This window comes from Schistocerca piceifrons, chromosome 7 (assembly GCF_021461385.2).
Source record: "Schistocerca piceifrons isolate TAMUIC-IGC-003096 chromosome 7, iqSchPice1.1, whole genome shotgun sequence".
Classification (NCBI taxonomy): domain Eukaryota; kingdom Metazoa; phylum Arthropoda; class Insecta; order Orthoptera; family Acrididae; genus Schistocerca; species Schistocerca piceifrons.
In genome coordinates, this window is record NC_060144.1 from 82,687,572 (window position 1) to 82,713,230 (window position 25,659).

At 39.8% G+C, this 25,659-nt stretch overlaps 1 protein-coding gene across 2 annotated transcripts in view; it reads left to right on the top strand.

The window, feature by feature from the left end:
* The window catches only part of LOC124804940 (cytochrome P450 4C1-like), a 97,506-nt gene that overhangs the window by 15,667 nt on the left and 56,180 nt on the right, over nucleotides 1–25,659 (top strand). The window contains exons 3-4 of one of the 2 annotated variants that reach the window (XM_047265322.1): nucleotides 10,982–11,183; nucleotides 21,666–21,890. In XM_047265322.1, coding sequence (XP_047121278.1) covers nucleotides 10,982–11,183; nucleotides 21,666–21,890 — 427 coding nt within the window. The remainder of the gene's footprint in view (nucleotides 1–10,981; nucleotides 11,184–21,665; nucleotides 21,891–25,659) is intronic. The other variant, XM_047265323.1, reaches the window with a different exon arrangement.

Below are 25,659 nucleotides of genomic sequence, written 5' to 3' on the forward strand. Positions count from 1 at the left end.
TGCCTCTAGATGACTGGGTGTTTGTGTTGTCCTCATCATTTCATCATCATTCATGAAAGGCGCGAGACTGGACTGTGAAAAGGTTGGGAATTTGTCTGGGCACTGATAACTGCACAGTTGAGTGCCCCACAAAACAAATATCATCATCATCATCAGAAAGTAGAGTTATATGATTAAGTACTTTGTAGAGGCAATTTTATGGTGATGTGCCCACCTGAGTAGATATGTATTGGCGAGACAGGCGCAGTTTTACAAATAGGGGCTTTTTATTTACAAATAATTGTAAAAAATCAAATTTCCCATTTTTTAGAAAAAAACAGAAGCTATTTACATGCACATAAAATGACATTTTTATATGTAAATAACCACAAAACACAATTTACACTTTCATCACACCCATGAATGCAAATTGACAGGTAGCTGAAATTGTACTTTAAGCTTAAAGCCAAATTCAGAGTAAAAATTCCTGATCACGAAACTCATTTTTTTAAGCTTCTTCAGTCCATCTAAGTTTAATATTTCTGTCTTCAAGAAAAATAAAAACGCGCCCAGTAATTAATTAACATCTATTTGGTAAATTGCTCTTAAATTTATCATCAAGTTCAACACAACCTTTTTCCCCATATATAGGATTTAAATATTAGCAACCCCTAACATAGTAAAATTCATTAATTTCTAGCTCACTAATCTTTATATACATATTGGAGTTGCCTGCATTATTAAGCTTCTTCTGAGGAGTATCCATTGATTTTGATTAGAATTTAATAGGTATATAAATTTTTAGTCTTATAACTATGACTAATGTGTGCGACTAATTTCAATTTGATGTTTTTGTTGAGAGAAATAATAAACCAGGAGAGAGACAAGTTGAATGTAATATTTGCAAAGAATATTTTAAACCATCATTAATTGTAGAACATTTGAGAAGCCAGGGCCATATTGTCAGTATTGATATATTAAAGCAAACTTATAAAGAAGAAGAATACAAAATAGAATTTTCTGGTTATGAGGAAAGTGATATAGAAATATGAGTAGAAATAGAAAACGCAGATTTTCTATTTTTTATGGTTGTCAAACAAATTGAGAATTGTTTCTGGCCAATAAATAATTTACCATAAGTATTACAAAAATATATTGAAGCCTGTTGATTATTTTTAAACGTTTTTCACCCAATAACTAGAGGTTTAGGAAACAGAGAGTACAACAAAAATCAACTAATAAACTTATTCCATTTGTATAATAAATATGGTATGGATTTTATGCTTATGTTAGAAGAGATAGAAGATCTTTTTCAGTACGCACTGCCTCCATTTATACAGAACATTTTTATTTATATTCTGCTTATTAGATTTTGAATGTTATAAATGGATGCAGAAAACAACAACAACAATTCTACAGGGGTTTATACTGTGGAAGAGGTAGCAGAAACGATATATAATACACATGAATTAAGGTATTCACTTTTTAAAGAAGATAATGACTATGAATGTGTAAACTTTACAGAAGATGATAATAATGAATGATGACCATATGGTAAAGTATTTATTTCATTTTTCAGTGCATATCTTTTATCATAATGAGGCACAATGCTTTATTGTTTACCTCATCTGTTTAGATTTCATGTTTTTCACTTTGAATCATATTTGTAGTTCTGTATTTTTCTAATATTGTTAAATAAACAATAGTTATACTCCTCTATAGGTATTCTGTTTTTAACAACACATTTCTTCACACTTTTAGATTTTTTCTCTATTTAACACCAACTTTATATAACAAACCTCTTTGTTCTCAAACCGCAGAATTGTTCAATTATTTTTCTGTTACATTCATGTTTCATATTTCCTAAGCCTTTTTCGTTTTTTGTGGAATACCATAAATGTTATCTGTTGGATAATCTCTCATATCAATGTAATCAATCATCAACTTTATGTCTTCATACAAATCTTTAGTCTGTATATTGTAAATATAACTGTCTGTATCTTGATAATGCAATACAATACCTTCTCCATATTTCGGTTTCATTATTCTGTGGTGAAAATCGTACAACGTTTCTTTAGACAGATCGAGTATGCTCATGCTGACATAAATTGGTTTATTAAATTTCATTTTTGTCTTATTCATTTGAATAGCAGCGAGATTATATCCACTCTGTTTCTTATATTTTCGATTGTATTACCAAATACTGAATTATTCACTACCTTGTAGAAATATTTTTCAAAATCATTCTTAGATTGCATCCCCATTTGAACATTCTAATCAGATTATTTAAATTTTTAAACTCTGTGCATTTTTGTTAGCATCATTCCTAGATACAGATATTGGCTAAGATTACTGTGATGAACTACATAATTATTTTTATCATTCAGAGATTCAGTGACTTACTTTCCTATGTTCCTGGTACAATTTTATTTTCAGGAGCGAGGGGTAAATCTTCATCCAGATCATGTAATTCTTTTGTATATTCTAGATCCACTTCAAATATATGTACGATTTTTGCAGTGTCTGAATGTCACCTATTTTTGTACAATCAGAAGTATTTGTTTCATCTCATTCAGATCCAGAATGTGGTAAATATAGATTCAGAGTATAACCATGTAATTTGTTTGCATCTAAATATGCTACATAATTTAAAATCTTTTTATCATCAAAATCTTTCATATATTTATTATTTGCTTTGACATGTCTTTTACAGCTTTCAGACACTCCTTCTCCTATTCCTTTTTCTACCATTAAAAACATATCACAATTGTGTAATCATTCAAGCATTCATTTTGAACTGTGTATCCCATAATAAACAAGGTACAGCTTTTCTAAAATTTTCAAATTCACCAGCCAATTACAAAACATCACTTTTCAGGTGGAGATCATGATAATCAGAAAAAATTTTAATATTAATTTTTCTGACACCAATTGAGTCTGATAGTAGTCTTATCAGTTATGTCACACTATTTCAGATTACTGTAAAATTCTTCTTTTGGTGGATACCATTCTTCTTCAAATTTTTTCTATGAATCCATGTAATCGTATAGATATACAACTCTTCGGATCACTAGATTGAATACCTCTCCTGATGTTTTTCATTTGATTTCCCTTCAGATATGATGAAAGTTGGCCAAGTGAAAAAGCCACGAACCGAAATGTGTCAATAAATCTCATCTTCAAACTTTCTGTCTTCTTTGAAAAACTAATACATCTATCTTCATTGCTTGATATTAAATCTATGTCTTTATTATCATAGCCAAGTTCTTTCACAAATAAATGAGAATCATATCGTGTATTATTAAAATATATATTATGTAAATAAATTGGTGCAAGAGTTATTCGTTGTATAATGATGTCTACACAGTGTACAAGTTTTCCATCTTTTGTTTCTTGATTGTTCGTCACGAGTTAATGATCTCGTTTCTTCAATTGCAAAATAAATTCTCCCAATTTTTTCCGCCTCTTTTTTTATACATTCAGTAGATTTTTTTCAAAGTATTGTCCTGTGTGTACACTGGACTGTTTTCTAATCTCCATTAATGTGTTAGGTATAATAATAAAATCGACTTGGTTCATGTTTTTCATATTTAATTGCTTATGAATATTCTGGATTTTGTTGACAGTGGTCCATCTTTTTAAAGCACTCTCAAAATCTGCATAAATAACAATTGTGCCTTTATATGTATCTCCATAATTTTCAAAACTTATATATGACCCATTCTCTGGTAATTCTACTTTTAGTTGGTTAAATAAGTAATTTCGTGTGTGACTAATTTTTCTTTACTATTGAAGCTGAGTAAACACATCTCAGATAAATTTTGATTCTTTATGTTTTGAGATTCGAGCTGAAAAGAGTCAAGGAAAAACCTTTAATTCAACAATAATGTGAGTATTTATTGTTTTTAGAATGTGATAAATTTACATGTTTTTCTTTCATGCTTTTCGTAATTTTTAATGGATACACTTGATATTCATCATCAAATGAATAAACATTAATAACTGAATCCCAATAATTCTATTTAATATCCATCCTGATAATCATGCTTGAAAATTAGAATATTTTGTTAAAGTATCTCACATTACGCTCTCGAATTTTTTAATCAAATCCTATTCCACAATGTAGTGTAGATTTGTGTTTGTTGTCCAAATTTCAGAACATTATCAATTTTCTGCAGTTTGTACTCACTAAATAAGTTAAAATTTACTTCCAAGCATTAAATAGTTTAAAAAATGTCTTTAAATATTTTCATAATTTTTGGTTTTGCTGCATTTAAGAAATGATGAGGCTTTATTCAATTACTAATATTTTCACAAGTTATAGTTAGCGATCTGTTTTTAAATGCTTTATGAGCTAGACAATCTCAGATTGTTTTTCTGACTGTTTCCTCTCAGATCCATTTTTATAAAACGGAACTATTTATTTCAGTAGTTTATTCTGAAAAATTCCATCATTAATTTCGATTTTTTTGAAATGGTAATCGTTTCCAAAGATTTTTCGAGTATTATAATGTCAAGTAATAAATGTAAATGAATCAGCTTTTCTAAATTTATAATATTCCTTGCAAATTATTTCGTCTATAATGGTCATGAAGTTAAGCAACTGTGAATTGCTCTATCTGTTAAAAATAAAAAAAATCATTAGACTTCTGAAATATGACTTTCGTTTTCACTTAATTTTTTTATAGTTGTATGTCCATAAACATTTTTGAGACTCCTTGTAATTATCTCTTTTCCATATTTACACACCATTTTTAACTTATCTTCTAAGTGGCAAATCTTGCATTTACTTGAGAGCTTGTTCCTAGATGTGGGATTTAAGTCAAAACCATTGAACTCTTTAATTTTTTGGGAACCTATACATTGTTGCTGAACTATCAAAATCATCAGTTTTCATGAATAAAAATGTTTTAGAATTCTCTTCACCCCAAATTTGTTTTAAATGTTTCTTATAATATTCAGATGTAATATTTTTCCCACACACACAATGCACTTTGATACATCTATTTCTTTGATAGTTTCTAATTCATGCTTTACACATATGTGAATATTTATCCTTTGTATATTTCTGTGTGTGAAAGCTATGGATTGACTTCTCCCATTCAAAATTTCTACACTTCTTGAATATAAACACTTCCATTTATTGAGATTATCTTTCATTAGTTTCATTAAAATTATTATTTAATAAATACAATCAAAGCTTCTAAGCTGTTACAGTTGGTAACAAAGTATCCAAAAACATATAAATTAAACAAGCATCATTGTGTTACTGAAGAAACAAAAATTAGAGAATGCTTTCAGAAAGAATTTGGAAAAATTAAAGATGAATATATAACAATTACTCGTGAAAATAATGTGTACTGATATGAGAAACATATTGAATATTGGGCAAAAGAATATAATAATTATCATCACCATGGTAAAACTATTTACCATTTTGTGTGTTCTGTTACAAGCAGATCAAATAAGATTTTCATGCAAGAGAAATCAGAAGATTTAGAAAAAGGCTATGATTTTTATGGCCAAACAACTCAGTACTTTAAAGATTAGCTTCATTTTCTCTATCTAAGGAATCATTCTTAACTGCTTCAATGAAACTAATTCATTAATTTGTTTATTTATCTTATTTCCAAAAATACCCAATTGTTAAAGCCTAAATAACATTGAATTTATATTTATCCAATAACAGTTTTGAAACAAATTTACACAAATGACTATAAATTACCTTATGTAATTTGCATTTCCCAAATAGTGAACTAGTCGTTTAGGTATATTTCCTCCAAGTCAATCAGCAACAAATTGTATATCTTTATTCTTGTAATAACAAATCCAGTGAGTAAAAACATGATCAGATGTATCTAAATGTACTATTCCACATTCATACTCTCTGGGACGATTAGGTAATACATCAGTCATATATCCTCCATGAAAGTATTAATTTTTTATTGCTTACCAAGTTTCTCTGTATCAAAATTAGATAAAGGATTATTATAATCTTTTATTATATCTACGATTTTTTTTCTTTTTTATTCCAGTACCAGATTTTTTCTGTATTGCTAGGTTGTGTCTTTTTACTCATCTAATTCTTTATCAGCTTTTTTCTTGTTTATTACTGCATTTACGATATCAGCTGTTGCATTTGCTGCTGCGTCTCCAGCAGCTGTATATGGTAACACTGTACTTATTGCTGAAAGAAGTAATGGTAGAAATTCTGCCTCATGTTTTGTTAATCCCCATCATGTTTCTTTTTTTTAAAAAAAAAGCTTGTAATACAACTCTATTGCAACAAGTATAGGCCCTATTAGAGGTAAAGTACCACCTTTTTCAATTTTATCATCGTTCTGCTCCTTTAGAGTGTCATTTAAATATGGATAAGAAAACTATATTCTTCTAATTCTGTAATTGGATTCTTAATATTAATTACTTTTGGTTGAGTTTTGCCACTTGGTAGCCTTGTATAAACTATGCTGAAGTTATTCATTTATATAGAAAATAATTTATAAGGATTAATATTTTTATACACCCCAATCATTTTCATCCACACCTAAGCCCATACCTAATTTCCGTTTCCCATATATTATTTCTCTAACTGCAGTTACAGCTAATTTTTCACATAAAGCAGTCTTGGAAGTGCACACTCTTTAATGAAAATTTCACTCTACATCGGAGTGTGCACTGATATGAAACTTCCTGGCAGGTTAAAACTGTGTGCCGGATCGAGACTCGAACTCGGGACCTTTGACTTTCGCAGGCAAGTCCTCTACGAACTGAGCTACCCAAGCGCGACTCAAGCCCCGTCCTCACAGCTTTAATTCCGTCAGTACCTCGTCTCCTACCTTCCAAAATTCACAGAAGCTCTCCTGCGAACCTAGCAGAACTAACACTCCTAAAAGAAAGGATATTACAGAGTCATGGCTTAGCCACAGCCTAGGAGATGTTTCCAGAATGAGATTTTCACTCTACAGTGGACTGTGACCTCCAGGTCTTATTTTGCAAACATTTATTAGAGGTGAAAAACATTAACACATTATTTTAAACATTTATATTTAACCTTCTTGCTCAACATTCATGAAATGTTCTATTTGGTATCTGAATGTACCTTTATTTTGTATTCTACTCATGTTTGTCATAAACAATCCTAACTGGTCATTCCAACTTTTACTACACATTTCTTTAAAATCGTTGAACATTAAATTTTCCCCAACAAACTTGTCATGGATATGATTTAAGTTTGTGTCATCTCACCTGAAAATATTTAAAGAATTAAGATTATCTCTGACTAATTGTTTTGGTATTTTTGAGTAAGTGTGAGTTAAATAAAAAATTCTTTTCATTTATGTCTACTTCTAGTAAAATATTTTCGCATTAGCCTATAGGTATAATTTCATCATTACTTTCGGTAAAAGTAGTAATGTTCTCATTGGGGTTATCTTCAATTTTATTTCCACATTTTTATTTTGGTTGATCCATGCTTTTAAAGTAAATGTACAAATGATTAATTTTTTTCCAGTTCAACCATCCTGGAGTTAGACTATAGTTGGCAATCATTAATGTCGTTTTTCCACAACCACTTGGTTCTATTACTGCATCAAATAGTATTTGCTAAAAGCTTACCATGTTTACATTTTGGTTTCTTCTCCGGAATTCTTATTTTTGGTTCCCAGTCCGGTTTCATTAATTATATCAAAAATTTATTAATAAATGAGTAGAACATTTCAGTTGAGTGGTAAGTCATTTGTTCTGGAAAAAAGTTTGACTGTGCCTATACAAGACAGCTTTAGTAATGTTCCACTGGTTGATTTTTATTCAACTTTTGTAACTCTGAATATTATATTGATAAACAGTAAACTATACTGTGATGGAGAAATAATAGATTCCTGTGTGTCAGGATAGCTTGACAAATTTCAAAAACATTATTCATTTGAAAAAGCCTAATATAGGCATTAAACCATGTGAATTTTAAACAGTATTGGAGGTGTGCTTGGATTTATGGAGCAAATTGTTGAAGCTATTGAAGAGACTGCTGCCAATGACGTTCCTAACATTATTTCATTCGAATTAATCAACACAGACATTAACATAGCTAATGCAATATTTGCAAATCGTTTTTCCATCAAGAAACTAGTATTATTGTTTTTTTTTTCAAGCCTAGTGCTGAATTTGATGGACCAGTGATTCATGAACTACATTATCCAGTATATGTTCCAGGTTTTGATATTATTCAAGATTTATAAATTACTGTAGCTGATGAGAATGTGCTGTAAATGGGCAACCAGGTCTGGGATCATCTTGCACTGAATCCCTGCCGTCACAAAACCTTTTGTGTCACTCGAAACCATGACTTCTTGAAAGTGCTTGAAACCACAATTTCTTGAAAGTGCCTTGCATGTGTATGCCTGCTTAATCATTGCTCACATTTCACTAGGGATTTACCCGAGCTTAAAGCAGAACTGAAAGTTCACTCTTTGCTCACAATCAGCATCCATTGTGTCACCGCAAGTAATGCGTCAATAACCCAAACAGTGTGTTGCTAATCACAGCCCTGCCACCTAGTGAGTTTGTGCAGAAACATGGCCAAGGTCATCTCAAGCATGCACATATACTAGGAAACAAAAAAATAGCATTTTTTCTTTTTAGTACTGCAAACTCTGAAATAAAAAAAATCTCTCCTGGAAATTTTTTGACAATGGAGCACGTTGCATTATATATCCATGTGGATTATTTTGTCAACGATGTAAGATATTGACATTTGTTAGTTGTGATATAACATTTTTTATGTGCTATATGAAGATGCACAGGAATATTTATGATTTGTACCATTGACTGCAGGAGCCTGTACGGATGCCAAGTGAGATAGCGTAACACCATCTGTTTTTTGAGGGGCTGTCTTCAGCACTAGGCTTTAGTCTGTTTCAGCTGCAGTTGGTGAACACGACTACAATGTGAAATCGTTCTGATATTCACTGTGACTATGTATTATGTGTATACTGGCTACTGTAAGTGTAAATTGACTGTCAACTAACCAAGCACTGTTAGAAAAGGTGTATTATACTTTAGCAAACAACTAACGAAATTTTATGACCTATATTTTACTTTTCTAATTTTTATGTTTTCTTATAATGTTTTATATTTTATCTTCAAAAGACCTGGGTTGGAAATTACCTTTGTAGTTTGAAACTAGTTGCCAGCATAATCAAATGCAACTGTGATGCAGTTATGTGATCCATGTAACTTTGCAAATCAATTTTTTATTCCCAGATTTCTTGATCACATTGGATGGAGGTACAACATTTCACCTGTTTCGAATCTTATGAGCTATTATCTTCTTATGAAAATAATACGTTGGATAGTCAGTTAAAACTTATCTTGGTGTCTTGACATCTTGATTCAGTAGCAGCATTCATGTTACATGTCTTGACTTCGTGTTGTAAATTCGTAGAAATGGTCCATTGTTTGCTTTTCTCGTGTAATTCTCGATCTGTTTAACATGCCATATGACCATCTTTTAATCTGAAAATTACGAGTTTCATCAAAAGCAGCAGCTTCGAAATTGGCCATGATTGTTGTTAACAAGATATCCTCATTTATGATCTCACATTATGTAAAGTTAAATTTCTTCTTGTCCAGCTCTTTGTGTTTCAGAAAGGTGAGTACACCACCCTCTACTTTGCAAATCAATTTTTTATTCCCAGATTTCTTGATCACATTGGATGGAGGTACAACATTTCACCTGTTTCGAATCTTATGAGCTATTATCTTCTTATGAAAATAATACGTTGGATAGTCAGCTAAAACTTATCTTGGTGTCTTGACATCTTGATTCAGTAGCAGCATTCATGTTACTCTTTTGTCTGGGCATCTTGTTTGAAGAGGTTCTCTGGAGGCTGGATCCATATCATATATACTATTATGCTTTCAAAAAATCACAAACCACATACTGTTCGAGAGGCACATGAATGTCATTTGCTGAAGTAAGGGTCGTATTTTATTACTGTTAATCATTTCAAAATGTCTTACAGTGATGGTTCTTTACGTATTAGGTGTTACCATGGTGACTGCAGTTCTAGTACAATAATTTGTTCAGTGGCCTGCCAAACGAACTCTCAATGGGATTGGCTTGGGTCAACATACAATCTCACCTCCTACAGGGAGGATTTGGATCTTGATGTACTGTTCTGTCTTGAGGTAACACCATATGGCATACTTCAGCAAGACAATGCCCAGATAGGCGCATGAGGAATGATGAAATAATCTTTGAAATATGATAGCATCGCAACTCTGTTGTCCTGCATGTTTACTCCATTGTTAGTGCGTCGAATATGGATGCCGTGAGACACTGGAGGGAAAGTGTCATGGTCGTGATACAGGATTTGAGGTGGATAAAATAGAAACGAGGCGTTTCTCGTTGCGGCAGGACATTCTCACGAAATTTCTATCTGCAACCTTCTCCTCAGAATGCGAAAATATTTTGTTGACGCCGACCTATGTGGGAGAAACAGTCATCATAACAAAATAAGGGAAATCAGAGCTCTCACAGATAGATATAGCTGTTCGTTTTATGTGTGCGCTGTTTGAGAATGGAACATTAGAGAGTTATTGTGAAGCTGGTTTGACGAACACTCTGCTAGGCATTTAAGTGTGATTTTCGGAATATCCACGTGCATGTAGATATAGACTATTTGGCAGCACTTGTTCATTGCAAACCGCCGTTGCTACTAATGAATTTTTGTGGTCAAAGACGAATGAATTATTTATAGAAATCTCCAGAAACAGATGCACTCCGTCTTTGACTTGCTGCCAAGACGTTTAGAGACTTTGATTACAGAATTTGAAGACATTAAATCGTAATGAATTCTTAGAGCGTTTTACTGATCTTATACAGTCACTGGTATATTGTCGTTTTCCTCGACTATTGTGTCATTGTCATTAGTTATACATATACAGGATTTTGTCTGCCATGCCAACAAATAAACACATGGGTACCCTGGTTATCCTGTGGCAGGCTGTATGTGGGGCCAATGCTGCTGGTGACGGTGGCACACCCAGACGATGTGCAGCACGTCCTACTGACGTCAAAGCTGATAGACCGTGGGACCTTATGCACCAACGCTATGCGGGCCTTCGTCGGTGATGGGTTAGTCACCATTGATGTTAGCCGGTGGAAGGTGCACCGCAAACTTATCAACCCCACATTCCACTCTGAGGTGAGTTAACCAGCCCAGGTAAGGTGCATCCTTTAACAGCAGCCGCTGGAAAACCTACTGGGTACTCAAGAACCTCACAATCAGCTCTGAGATGAACAAGCTAGCTTTCATTGTTTGAGCTAGGCAGTTTTCGTTGTTTGCAGGGACTTGCAGGAATGGGCAAAATACACAAGCAAGAAATGAAAAAGGAGCCTCTTGTCCCAATGGGTGTACGTGAAAGAACTTTTATTCACAACATACAGAGATTGTAGGTTGTTTAAATCAAAAGCTCAAGATCATACTTCAGAGGACTGAAACCCTTCGACTATACTGTCATTGTCTTGTTCATCATATCATATGCGCAACACATAAATTGGAATCCAAAATAAACAAGTTAAAATTTATACTCCAAAAACGTAGTCATTCTGGTCCAGAGGAAAAATATTAGGTTGTGGCATAAGTTCGATGCGTTTTTGTTTTGTATTTTGGTATTCCAATAGCTATGGGCTTATTTATCGATTGCATTTTTTATTTGTAGTTCACTGTTCCTATCTGAGTTTACATGTTATCATTTTGTCGTTTGGAGATGGTGAGTGGAGCTGTGGATGCGTGAAAATGGGGTGCTGAGTACAGAATAGGAACATTTCCGTCAAATTTTTTTTGTTTGATTTCAGTAGAGGGGTGACAGCTGGGGAGGCAACCAGAAACATCGTTATGGGGAAAATGCCAATGGACAGAGCATGACAAGATAATGGTTTTCTCGTTTTAAGTAGGATTGTTTTTGTGTTAGTGACTCTTCACTTTTAAGAAGATGTTAGATGTTTGATGAAGATCGTTTAAATGCACTAATCCACAATGATGCTGGTCAGTGTACTTGAGAACTGGAAAAAGTTATGAACTTTGATCATTCCACCATGGTGGGATATTTGCATGCAATGGCAAAGGTTCAAAAATCTAGTGTATGGGAACCATGTGCTCTTAGACAACATCACAAGACTCAGAGGTTGACCATTTGTAGATTGTTGCTTGCTTGTCATCAATTGGCTTCTGGACAACAGTGACCATTCCTGTCATTTATTAGTACTGGTGACGACAAATGGTAGCCCTATGCTAAGATAATAGTCCTGGGCTCGGTGTGGGGCAGCGGTGGTGGGTGGACTGCTGTGACCTGTTGTGGGGTTCTGAACCACTGAGGGCTACGGTGGGACGAAGCCTCTCTAGGTCCTTCGTTTAATAGATAGTACGTACATACATATGCTCAGATAAGGAAAAGGGACGAAAGTTTGAGCCCAAATAATGTAGAATCTCCCCATACAAAGATCTGCATGCATTCACAAAAGATAATATTATGTGTCTGGTGGAACAGCAACTGCGTGGCATACCATGAATTCCTGCCGACATTTATTGTCAACAACTGAGACGTCTTACAGACGTAATCCAAGAACAACGACCAGGAAGACTGTGTGAAGTGATGTTACTCCACGATAACGCCTGCCTGCATCTTGCTAGACTGGCAAAAAACACTATACAGGAGTTGGGCATGGAAGTCACTCTGTGCTCATGTTATTCACCTGATCTTGTGCTCTGAGATATTTCGCTCTCAGTCGAACAATCTTCAAGGAACTTCCTTTCTGTATGAAAATGCGCTCCAAACATGGCTTCACAAGTACTTCTCCTCAAAACCACGTGATTTCCAAGGTCGTGGAATCGAAAAGTTATTCCAGTGATGGTAGACTTGTAAATAATGAAGGATAATATATTATTGGTGACTCTGTTGTTTATAACTGTAGGGTTTATTAAACCTATGGGAAATGCTGCGCAAAAAACCAATATTATACAAGTAGTGGGGCTAGGCTGTTGCCACCCCACATTCCTTTGTTACCAGATGTATCCAAGATGTGGCGATGATGTCATCCAATATGGGGATGTGTAAGCTTGGCAACAACGCATGACGTCTTCCAAGATAGCATGTTTTGGCGGGAAGTTTGAATTTTCGTGGGAAGATAGGTCAACTGGGATAACTCCACTAACCTAACTGCATCCCCCAGAAAATGGCGGGATGTTCAAATTCCATCAGAACAATGCAACACACCTCTACTAACATAAGAAAATGGCGGGAAAATAGGTCACTTGGACTATCTCTACTAACTTAAGTCATCCGACCGTCACCTCTTCCTAGGGACTGGTGGGAAGTCTGAATTTTGAAGGTAAGATAGGTCCATCGGGTTATCTCTACTAACATAAGAAAATGGCGGGAAATATAGGGCAGTTAGGCTACCTCCACTAACCTAAGTCATCCAACCGCCATCTCTTCCGAGGGATTGGCAGGGAAAAGGACCCAGCCTGTGCTGGGCGCAAGTTTTTATTTTGCATACAATCTTTGTTCGAACAATTTGAGGGACTACCGCCATCCAGTGTGGTCACAATGGGGTCCAGAGTCCAACTGACCTAGTACACAGTACCACCACAAGAGGGAGCTGTCATCTGCTCTGTGACGTAATCCAAGATGGCTGTCTCGAGAGAGGAAGGAGTGTACATTATAGGTTTCGGAACAGTTTACTTAGGGATCTATTATATTTATCACACTGATACAAAACACTCACTCTAACATGCTTGGGGTCACACCACACAGCCCACAGACATGTAAAATATTTCTAAATAACGCACTACAAACAACTCCTAAATTACTGAAATAATTTCAGTAAAGACCTGTTAACTGCTCCTAAATAATGCAGTACGCTAATGTGCAGACACGAAATCGTAAACTGTCCAAATAATGCTTGGCACAGCCTACAGACCTGCTCGCAAAATAATACAATATACACTCAAACAACGCATAGAAGCACTGCCTGCCACCCCCTGTCCACTGGACTGCACAGGCTACAAGTGGCCCTCATGAAGTGATGCGGCTGTCAGCTGCCAAGTCACACACAGGTGCCCACAAACATAAGGTGGCGGCATCCCTTTCATTTAGACACCTGAGGGATTCCTCTTGAAATATGTGATCACCTAGGCACCATTGCTGATGCGACCGGACGGGATCGAAGACCTATTTGCAGAGTGTAGATGCTCCAAGGTGCGCGGGTCGAGGACACAACTCCCACGCCACTGCTGCCTGCAGCGAGCATGTGAAAGTTGCTTGTTTTTGGGTATACGGTTAGAGTTCTCTGAGTGTTATACTGACGTCACAGAACACCATGCCACGCTCATGCCAGCCCCGCATTCGAGAAACATCTGGCCCCACTTACCTGCCAAGGTGACTACACACCATCGCAAGCGCATTTAACAAGGTTCTCAATATTATACTGATGTCACATCGCTACGTAAAAAATAATAACCGGGTCGACCTCTTGGAAATTGTATAGTGTCCCAGGAATAGTTAACGCTCGCTTTCTTGATGTCTCAGCTTGTCCACATGGAAAAATTCTTTCTCTAACAGAACCTGTTTACGAAAATAGCGCAGAATAATGTCGAATGCATTCTTCCTCGTGTTCCTAACGTGGCATCCCATCCATCACATGTTACCCTTACTGCTTTCAACATACGCAAACGTTCTCACAGCCACGTAGAGACTATTATATCCCAGCACAAAGGATGAATCGAGCATTATGATTGGCTCTTATCGAATTTTCCCTCCAAATTACTGATGCAGCAGGTGTGGAAGCACCATCCACCTTTTCTTTCTTTCTGCAGGCGAGACTTTCACTGGTAATAAAACTATTTTACACAGATCGTCACATTGCACTGACAAATAAACCCTGCAAATTGCCCCTATATATCGTCAAACACAGACGACTCTTACTCAATTACACCACGCTTCCACTGAGGACAGGAGCGTGAAACCTACCCCCAACCCATCAATATATCACCATGTACCGTGTCGATGTAGTAAACGTACAATTCTTATCCTCAGCCATACATCCAACTCCAACATGTGACCAGAGCGACCTCAGCGGATCAAAGTCCCTCTCAGAGCTGTTTTATAAATTCAGGCTTGTTTCCCCGCGGCACAAACGCGTTACTGTTTCTGGTCCAGACCTGCTTATTTGCTTTTCTACACCCATCTCCAGACTCTGGGATTACAAGAACACATGTATTTTCGGATGGTTTGCCCGAATATCATACCATTTTCGCGCTACTTCTCGATATCAAGCACACAGCAGTATCTTACCAATCGCTCACACAACATAATTCAGAAGATATAGACTGGAAATTATTTCTGCACAAACCCGAAACCCGAAACTTATCCCGCCTGCGAAGACCTTTACATGAGAACTCGAAACAAACAGACGAAAACGATATTTCCACTCGCGAATACCGATCTCGGTGATGTAACAGATTCGAAATCATCACTATAATTTACAAAGTCAACTAAGGTGTTTCTCATGTCTAGAGAACCAAGAAACGTGTCCTCCACCTGCTAGATGCGGATGTGACAATCGATGTTCTCTCATCTAAATAAAGATTTGAGATGAGAAGAAGCACTCAACCGAATAATTTACATGGAAGGGAATAATAGTCCAGTGCAAACAAATGTCCACATTCAATCTTCTCAATTTTTAACGTGATCACGAAAGCTATCCAACACATACTGAGTATTAGTTCGCTATTCGGCCGTCTAGAGGATGACACAGTTAACTCAGCTACATTCCTGCATTCCAACAGACCTCTCCATACGGACGACTCCTACAGTTAACGAGACATGTGAATCATTGACGCGCAAGTCACCAGCGGTGCAGGCCAAGCACGCATAGACAGAATCATCCTACAAAATTGGCCTTATGTATATTTTATCCCAGTACTTACAACTAAATGTTACGATTGCGGTCTCAGTTGAACAACATTTGACAATTAGCGAAGTATCGGAAATACACCCTGCTGATGGCAGTGGCTCTGGAAATAGAAATATCACTACCATTCTTATGACTCAACATACTCTTCCCTTTGCTATCACAGTACTCCAAGTCAAATCCATACCCTCCTTGCGGATGGACATAGTCGTTACCTTTCCACATACACATTTTTTATAAGCCTGATGTTCAATGCGAACCTGTCACACAACCCCCCACTAAGTATAATACTTCATCAATAACTGTTTGCTAGTGATACGAAATAATACTTACCGAGAATCAATGATGGGTCGAGATTTCCATAAGTTTATCTTGCAAGTGCTACCACTGTGTCTTACAAAGAGACGCATAATCTTCTTACAGCGAATGTTAAAAAAAAAAAAAAACACAACCATATTACCATCACAAGTGGTCTTGGTTATACAGAGGCATACAAGTATCAATGGTAAAAGCTATACTCGCTTTATAAATCGAGGTATGGCATTACTTAACGAATCATATGGTTTTTTTGTCAAGACAAGTACCATGATGGTGATCATAAGAGTGTATATTATCACACCAACAGTGTGCTTACAGATCGCCGATGGTGCAAACTCGTAATAGAATCGCTGAATTTTGAAAGTGATTCGGCTAAGGAACGTGGTATGAAACCAGTATTTGCGAATCCGTCAAGACACCACAGCTAGATATTTCTACAGTATTTGTAATACATTCTGTCTCGATGCCATGTCAGAGGTTTGGTGATATATCCACTGGGCTATAGGCAATAGTTGATTGAGAAGGATCTCAAACAGTAGTAGATGGTGTGATGAGGTCGTGAGAAATCTAGACTAACTTTTCAAATCTCTAATGCTACGCTATCCACTAGAAATTCTGTCTGGGATTTGGAATCAAGTCCCTACATTCAAGCACATACCTGCGTTGGACCATATAGAGAAGCCGTTTAAGGTCCACTGGTGCATGTCACATCAGTGTAAGATTGAGAACCTTGTTAGATGCGCTTGCGATGGTGTGTAGCTATGCACGCTCATTTTACGGCGTTGCATCAGTCATGCTGGGCAGTTAAGTTGGACTAGATGCGTCTCAGATATGGAGCCAGCGTGAGACCATCTTGGAGTTCTGTGACGTCAGTATACACTTGGAGAGCTCTAACTGTATACCTGTAAATAGAAGCAACTTTCAAATCCTCGCTGCAGGCAGCAGCAGCGTGGGAGCGGTGACCTCAGTGTGTGCACACCTTGGAGTATCTGCACTCTGCAAATAGGTCTTCGCTCCTGTCCAGTCGCATCAGCAACAGTGCCTAGGTGATCCGGTATTTCAAGAGGAATTTCTGAGGTGTCAACTATGAAAGGGATCCCGGCCCCTCCTGCTTGCGGGTACCTGTGCGTGACTTGGCAGCTGACGACCATGTCACTTCACTGAGTCTCCCAGTAGCCTCTGCGGTCCAGTGGACAGGATGTGGCAAGGGGTGCTTGTGTATATTGTTTGAGTGTATATTGCATTATTTTGCGAGTAGGTCTGTAGGCTGTGCTATGCATTATTTGGACAGTTGATTCCATGTCTGCATTGTTTAGTAGGACTTTGCAGGTCTGTACTGAAATTATTTCAGTAATTTAGGAGTTGTTGGTAGTGCATTATGTAGTTTACATGTCTGTGGGCTGTGTGGTATGACCCCAAGCATGTCAGAGCGTGTGTTTTACATCAGTGTGGTAAATATAATAGAGCCCTAAATAAACTGTTCCAAAAAAAATAGAGCACACTCTCCAGACAGCCGTCTTGGGGTCACATTACAGAGCAGATGACAGCTCCCTCTAGTGGTGGTACTGTGTACTAGGTCAGTTGGACTTTGGATCTCATGGCGGCCACACTGTTTCCGACCATTTCCCCCACCATCTTGGTTTACATCACATGAGGGATGACAGCACCCTCTGTTGGTGGTACTGTGTACTAGGTCAGTTGGAGTCCAGATCTGTGGTGAACACATTTAATGGCTGTACTGAATCAAATTGTTTAAATAAATAGTGCATGCAAAATAATAAAGATTTATTTCCAGCACAGGCTGAGTCCTCTCCCCACCATTTCCTAGGATGATGTGGCGGTCGGGTGACTTAGGTTTATGGAGGTGGCCCAACAGTCCTTTGATTCCCGCCATTTCCTTAGGTTAGTAGAGATAGACCGATTGACCTATCTTCCCTCCAAAATTCAGACTTCCTGCCAATCCCTAGGAAGAGATGGCGGTTGGACGACTTAGGTTAGTAGAGGTAGCCCAAGTGGCCTATTTTCCCGCCATTTTCTTAGGTTAGTAGAGGTGTGTTGCATTGTCCTGATGGAATTTGAACTTCCCGTCATTTTCTGGGGGAAGGGGTTAGGTTAGTGGAGATAGCCCAATTGACCTGTCTTCCCACCAAAATTCAAACTTACCACCAAAATCCGCCATCTTAAAAGACGTCATGCACTGTTGCCAAGTCTACATGCCGCCATTGTGGATGACGTCATCGTCGCCATCTTGGATATATCTGGAAACAATGGAATGTGGGGTGGCATTGACCTAGCCCCAGTATTTGTATAATGTTGGTTTTTGTGCAGCGTTTTCCATAAGCTTAATAAACACTACAGATACACTCCTGGAAATTGAAATAAGAACACCGTGAATTCATTGTCCCAGGAAGGGGAAACTTTATTGACACATTCCTGCTGTCAGATACATCACATGATCACACTGACAGAACCACGGGCACATAGACACAGGCAACAGAGCATGCACAATGTCGGCACTAGTACAGTGTATATCCACCTTTCGCAGCAATGCAGGCTGCTATTCTCCCATGGAGACGATCGTAGAGATGCTGGATGTAGTCCTGTGGAACGGCTTGCCATGCCATTTCCACCTGGCGCCTCTGTTGGACCAGCGTTCGTGCTGGACGTGCAGACCGCGTGAGACGACGCTTCATCCAGTCCCAAACATGCTCAATGGGGGACAGATCCGGAGATCTTGCTGGCCAGGGTAGTTGACTTACACCTTCTAGAGCACGTTGGGTGGCACGGGATACATGCGGACGTGCATTGTCCTGTTGGAACAGCAAGTTCCCTTGCCGGTCTGGGAATGGTAGAACGATGGGTTCGATGACGGTTTGGATGTACCGTGCACTATTCAGTGTCCCCTCGACGATCACCAGTGGTGTATGGCCAGTGTAGGAGATCGCTCCCCACACCATGATGCCGGGTGTTGGCCCTGTGTGCCTCGGTCGTATGCAGTCCTGATTGTGGCGCTCACCTGCACGGCGCCAAACACGCATACGACCATCATTGGCACCAAGGCAGAAGCGACTCTCATCGCTGAAGACGACACGTCTCCATTCGTCCCTCCATTCACGCCTGTCGCGACACCACTGGAGGCGGGCTGCACGATGTTGGGGCGTGAGCGGAAGACGGCCTAACGGTGTGCGGGACCGTAGCCCAGCTTCATGGAGACGGTTGCGAATGGTCCTCGCCGATACCCCAGGAGCAACAGTGCCCCTAATTTGCTGGGAAGTGGCGGTGCGGTCCCCTACGGCACTGCGTAGGATCCTACGGTCTTGGCGTGCATCCGTGCGTCGCTGCGTTCCGGTCCCAGGTCGACGGGCACGTGCACCTTCCGCCGACCACTGGCGACAACATCGATGTACTGTGGAGACCTCACGCCCCACGTGTTGAGCAATTAGGCGGTACGTCCACCCGGCCTCCCGCATGCCCACTATACGCCCTCGCTCAAAGTCCGTCAACTGCACATACGGTTCACGTCCACGCTGTCGCGGCATGCTACCAGTGTTAAAGACTGCGATGGAGCTCCGTATGCCACGGCAAACTGGCCGACACTGACGGCGGCGGTGCACAAATACTGCGCAGCTAGCGCCATTCGACGGCCAACACCGCGGTTCCTGGTGTGTCCGCTGTGCCGTGCGTGTGATCATTGCTTGTACAGCCCTCTCGCAGTGTCCGGAGCAAGTATGGTGGGTCTGACACACCGGTGTCAATGTGTTCTTTTTTCCATTTCCAGGAGTGTATACACAACAGAGTCTCAAATAATATACACTGCTGGAAAGAAGATAGTACACCTGGAAAGACGACATCGAATTTGAAGTGGTGAGAGTATATGCCACCTACAGGATGGTAGATGTAACAATAATGTTTTCAAAGTTGTCCACCAACAAATAGTGTAGTCGCACAGGTACCAGAGTACTGTCTGTGTGTATTCTTTAATAGGGAATGGTCACACCAAGAGTGTTCCATGTGGTGCAAAAGCGTGATGCAAGTAGGCACCCATGCCACAGAGACACACTCATGCTTCCACAGCCAACTGAGCGAGTTTGAAAGGGGTTAAATTGTGATCTTCCGAGTGGAGAGATGATCCCTTCGCAGACTGGCCATGTAAGTTGGATGTGCTGCTCAGTTATTGCAGCGGTTTGCTATCAGTGGGCACGTGGGCACACTCACACTGCAGATGATGTTCTTCACGTCCATGCAGCTCATATGTCTGCCAGGATCGTCATATTGTAAGAACAGACTCAACATATCATACAGCAACCGCAGCGCAGATAAGAGGGCTTGGGAGCCCAGAAATGTCAACATGAACCAATGCAAATCGATTGTTAGCGCTACGATGTACTCCAGGTGAAAACTGTCGCATAGAATTCATTTGTCCAAGACACACTAGTCCCTCTGCAGGCCTTATGGTCTGAGGTGTGATAAGCTACAACTCTCGTTCACCTTTGATGTTTCTCGAGATGACGCTGACCAGCGGTCGGTATATCCAGAAGGTTTTTACCACTGTTCGTTTGTTGATTTTGCACATACTGCCCATGAACTTGAATGTGCTCTACAAGATGTGCAGAAACTTCCCTGGAGAGCAATATCGTTGGACCTGTCTCCAATGAAGCATGTGTGGGATATGATAGGACGAGAAGTGACTTGTGCCACTGGTCAGATATCAACTGCTACAGAGCCGGTGCGACCGAGTGGTTCTAGGTGCTTCAGTCTGGAACAGCGCGACCGCTACGGTCGCAGGTTCGAATCCTGCCTCAGGTGTCCTTAGGTTGGTTAGGTTTAAATAGTTCTAAGTTCTAGGGTACTAATGACCTCAGATGTTGAGTCCCATAGTGCTCAGAGGCATTTGAACCATTTGAACTCAACTGCTACAGAGGTGTGTGAGCTGGTCAAGCAGGCGTGATGTAATGTGTCCCCAGACAGTACTAGCGATCTCTACTGTCTAGTGGGTGCCAGAGTCAGTGCCTGCATTGGGGCCCATGGCTGCTACAGCACATACTAATATGATGTTTCAGCATAGGTCGATGTGTGGTATGTCAGAACTGCTTATGCTGTTTATCTGTAAATGTAAATGTAATGCACTGTTGCAACAATAAATCTTGAGCGAATTGGAAACTTCTAGAAGACTATTCTAATTTTTTTTCTGGAAGAGTATATTAGAAACTATAAGGGACCCAAGATAGAACCCTGTGGTACACAATTCCTGATTCCTATCAGCTCAGAGTGCATGCTGTGGGATAGACAAATAAGCGAGACACTATGAATTCTAGCATGCAAATCGGATAAATGGTTATTTCTGCCAGATATAATTGAAAAGTAAGCATGCCAAAAGTGGGCTGCTGGGTTACAGATTCTGGAGGGATTTCTGGAGGCTTTCCACGATGGTGGTCTCTTCGTGAGCGAGCGCCTAGCCCGGACTAGAGGCGCAGCTACCGAGGTTCACCCTTCAGTGTTCTTGGCAGCCTTCCGTGACTTCTGCAGCACCGTCATCGGCATGAACCCCGACCTTGTCATACCAAACGCCTTGGCAGAGGAGATGTCTGCCGCAGTGAACGATGGTGTGACCACTGTGCAGGTAAGATCGATTGAAACAGTGAGTTTACTGACTATGAAAGTACACACGTGCACTGGCTGTTCAGAAGAAACTAAATGAATCGTGGTTACTGAGTGGCGAATTGATGCAAGTTCAGAGTGGCCATACTGTGGCTTCACTACATTAACTAGAAAACACAAGTTCACAGACACCTATTGACACAGTTATGATAGCAATGAACACAGGTTCACAGACACTTATTGACACAGTTCTGACAGCAATGGTGCGTAGGCACAGTTCACAGGAGACATGACCCTCTTCACTCCCCGACGGTGCACGCCGACTGTGTGACAGCGAGTATGGTGCACAACGACTCTGCTCTGACAGGAACTTCCCGGAAGTGGGCAGCGTCCGACCTCAGACTGAACTGCCCTCCTGGCCTCTGGCGACGCTGTTTCAGTGCAGAGGCGCCGTGGTGGCCCTCGGAACGAAGGGAGGCGCGGCTTCTTCCTATCATCTCATTGGCACCTCGTGATATTGCTTTGCTGTGCTGTATCTCTGTGGGGGTCGATACTTCTTGCGCCACTCTCGATAATCGATGACACCACATTTGTACCGCTAAACCTCGAGGGTATGTAGAGCGTGTCTTGAGGAACAAAATGAGGATACGAATTTGTGTCCGGAAATGTCATCCAGAGACGTTACAGAGCTTCAAAGTTACAGACGTTGGCACTTGTATATGTGTGTTTGTATATGGTAATTCCGTGATGAAGTTACAAACTTTCTGGATTGATGGAAAATGGTAAATGTATCAATCCGAGGTAAGAGACTGTGGTTCGGAAACAAACGAGTCGAAAGTTACAAGCATCTGCCAGTGGAGTACACGTGCTCGTACTTTTGTTGCTAAGACTGTAGGGCAGGCAAGTTTCAGAGATGGTAGTATGAACCAAAACAAGAACAAAATGTCTAGTATAAATGGGCTCTAAAATGCATACGTGAAGAGCTTGAGCACTTATTGAATAGAGGAAATGTGTTTCACAGTAGCGAAGATGAATAATATGACCATAGCTCTTCAGGTATGCATTGGACAGACCATGTTTACTGGAAATTTCTTTCCTGTCTTGGTCCATACCTCTGAAAGTGCCTCCCCTACACTCTTACCAACTACAGTACTAGTACATGTATTCCGCTGTCAGAGGCGCCATATCGATTTTCGCTTTTAACTTTCGACTCGTTCTCTACCGGACCGAGGTGCCTTGCTTCGTTTTCCCTTCTCCATCATGCCTAAAAGTTTGTAACAACTTCACGGAAACACCATGTACGTTGATGCATACACAGGCGCTGGCGTCTATATCTCCGAAGCACTGTAGCGTTCTACATCTCCTAGAAGTTTAACGTTGTAATTTTGAAACCCCCTGTATATCGAGTCTCTCCCCTAAAAGCGGTCAGGAGTATTTCCTTTGGTGTTCGGAGGATATTTGCAGTTTCATTTTTGCTTTGTGTCAGCCGAAACAAATTTTGCTCATGACATCTTTCATGCGGCACCCACTGTCAAACGGTAATGTTAGGTTTGTTTCCCTTTACAAAGCCGGCCGGAGTGGCCGTGCGGTTCTAGGCGCTGCAGTCTGGAGCCGAGCGACCGCTACGGTCGCAGGTTCGAATCCTGCCTCGGGCATGGATGTGTGTGATGTCCTTAGGTTAGTTAGGTTTAATTCTAAGTTCCAGGCGACTGATGACCTCAGAAGTTAAGTCACATAGTGCTCAGAGCCATTTGAACCAACCCTTTACAAACAATACGATTTTGAAAGCGAAATTTAGGTGCCCATACTACAGGGTGATTTTTTCCACTGTGTTCAATTCTAGGGATCTATCGCTCAGAGGATACGGAACAAAAAAGCTCTAATGAACTTATGTCTGGAAATGCATGTTTTCCATGGTAGAGACCATTTATTCATACATACATTGTTACAGAGACTGTGGTCTACTTCACGTTGGACCATTCAGCTATATTTACAGTATGGATGGTTTCCTCCTAGAGGGTGGTACTGTTTCTCTTACGTCATGCCCTAGCGCCTTCTCCTACCATAGTAATTGGTAATACTGTGTCCGATTCGCTACTCTTACTGACTCACCTTGTAGTGGATGTGGTAATAGGTTTTTACACATGGTTCCATATTCGAATCGAGAGTTAACGACATGGTATTCACTTACGGAAAGGAAAATGACAACGGGCGGCGGTCAGCAAGGTTGTATAGGGAAACCTATCCGCGCCGAGAACAACCACAGCATTCAGTGTTTGTTAACAGTGTTCGTCATTTGTCTGAGACAGGATCGTTTCAGGAAGCAGGAAATCATGAAGGACACAGCCGAAATGGTCGGACGCCAGACTTGGAGGAAAATGTGATTAACGCTGTGGAAGCCGTTCCCCGTGCCATTACCAGGCAGTTGGCCCACCAGTACAGGGTAAGCCAGACGACCGTGTGGAACATTCTCCATGACAGTTGTTACTACAGCGTGTGCAGGGCTTATTAGCGACAGACTGTCCACATCTGGAGCAGTTTTCTCACTGGTTTCTTCACCAGGCAACCACGATTCCGCGATTTGTGTAATCAGTCCTATCTACAGATGAGGCCACGTTTACGCGGAGTGGTATCTTCAATTTTCGTAAGAGCCATCTGTGGGATAGCAAGCAGAACTTCCATGGTATGGTGACAGCGAATCATCAGCATAGGCGCAGCCAGACTGTGTGGGCCGGGATAACCAGCTACTGTATTTTGGGACCAGCTTCCTTCTACGTCCCCTAACAGGCCGGAACTATCGGCGTTTTTTGCGGGCGACTTTGCCTCCCTTGCTGAAAGAAGTGCCATTGATGGTTCAAAGGGTCATGTGGCTGCTCCAGTCCACTTCCCCGTTATCCAAAGAGAACTGATATTCATCAGTTTCGAAGTGCTTACAAGGGAACCTCCCCATCGCACCCCCCTCAGATATAGTTATAAATTGGCACAGTTGATAGGCCTTGAAAAACTGAACACAGATCAATCGAGGAAACAAGAAGAAGTTGTGTAGAACTACGAAAAAAATAAGCAAAATATACAAAGTGAGCAGTCTATGCACAACATAGGCAACAATCTAGGAGCTTATGTGCTAAGGAGCGCCGTGGTCCCGCGGTTAGCGTGAGCTATTACGGATCGAGAGGTCCGTGGTTCAAGTCTACCCTCGAGACAAAATTTTACTTTCTTTATTTTTGCAAAGTAACAACCTGTCCGTTCGTTCATTGACGTCTCTGTTCACTGTAATAAGTTTAATGTCTGTGTTTTGCGATCGCACCGCAAAACCGTGCGATTAGTAGCCGAAAGGACGTGCCTCTGCAATGGGAACCGAAAACATTTGATCGCAAGGTCATAGGTCAACCGATTCCTCCACAGGAAAACACGTCTGATATATTCTATACGACACTAGTGACGGCATATGCGACACATGACAGGAATATTTTGTCGACCTACCTAACTTGTACCCTTGGCGAATGGGTAAAAAGATTCTTCTACCTTGCCCGATTTAGGTTTTCTTGTGGATGTGATAATCACTCCCAAAAAGTGATGAAAACATAAGAATTTGTCACATAAACTGCAACAAATGAATGCAACAGTTTCACAGTCGCACGGTGCTCTGTCAAAACGTAAGTTTATAACTTTTTCAAATTTTTCCGTGTGTAGACCGTCAAATCTTGCATATGTCGAAGCAAATCTGAACATGTCCTGGAATTTTGCAGAGCGAAGTTGATTATGTGTGACTGCCTGAATTTTGATAACTG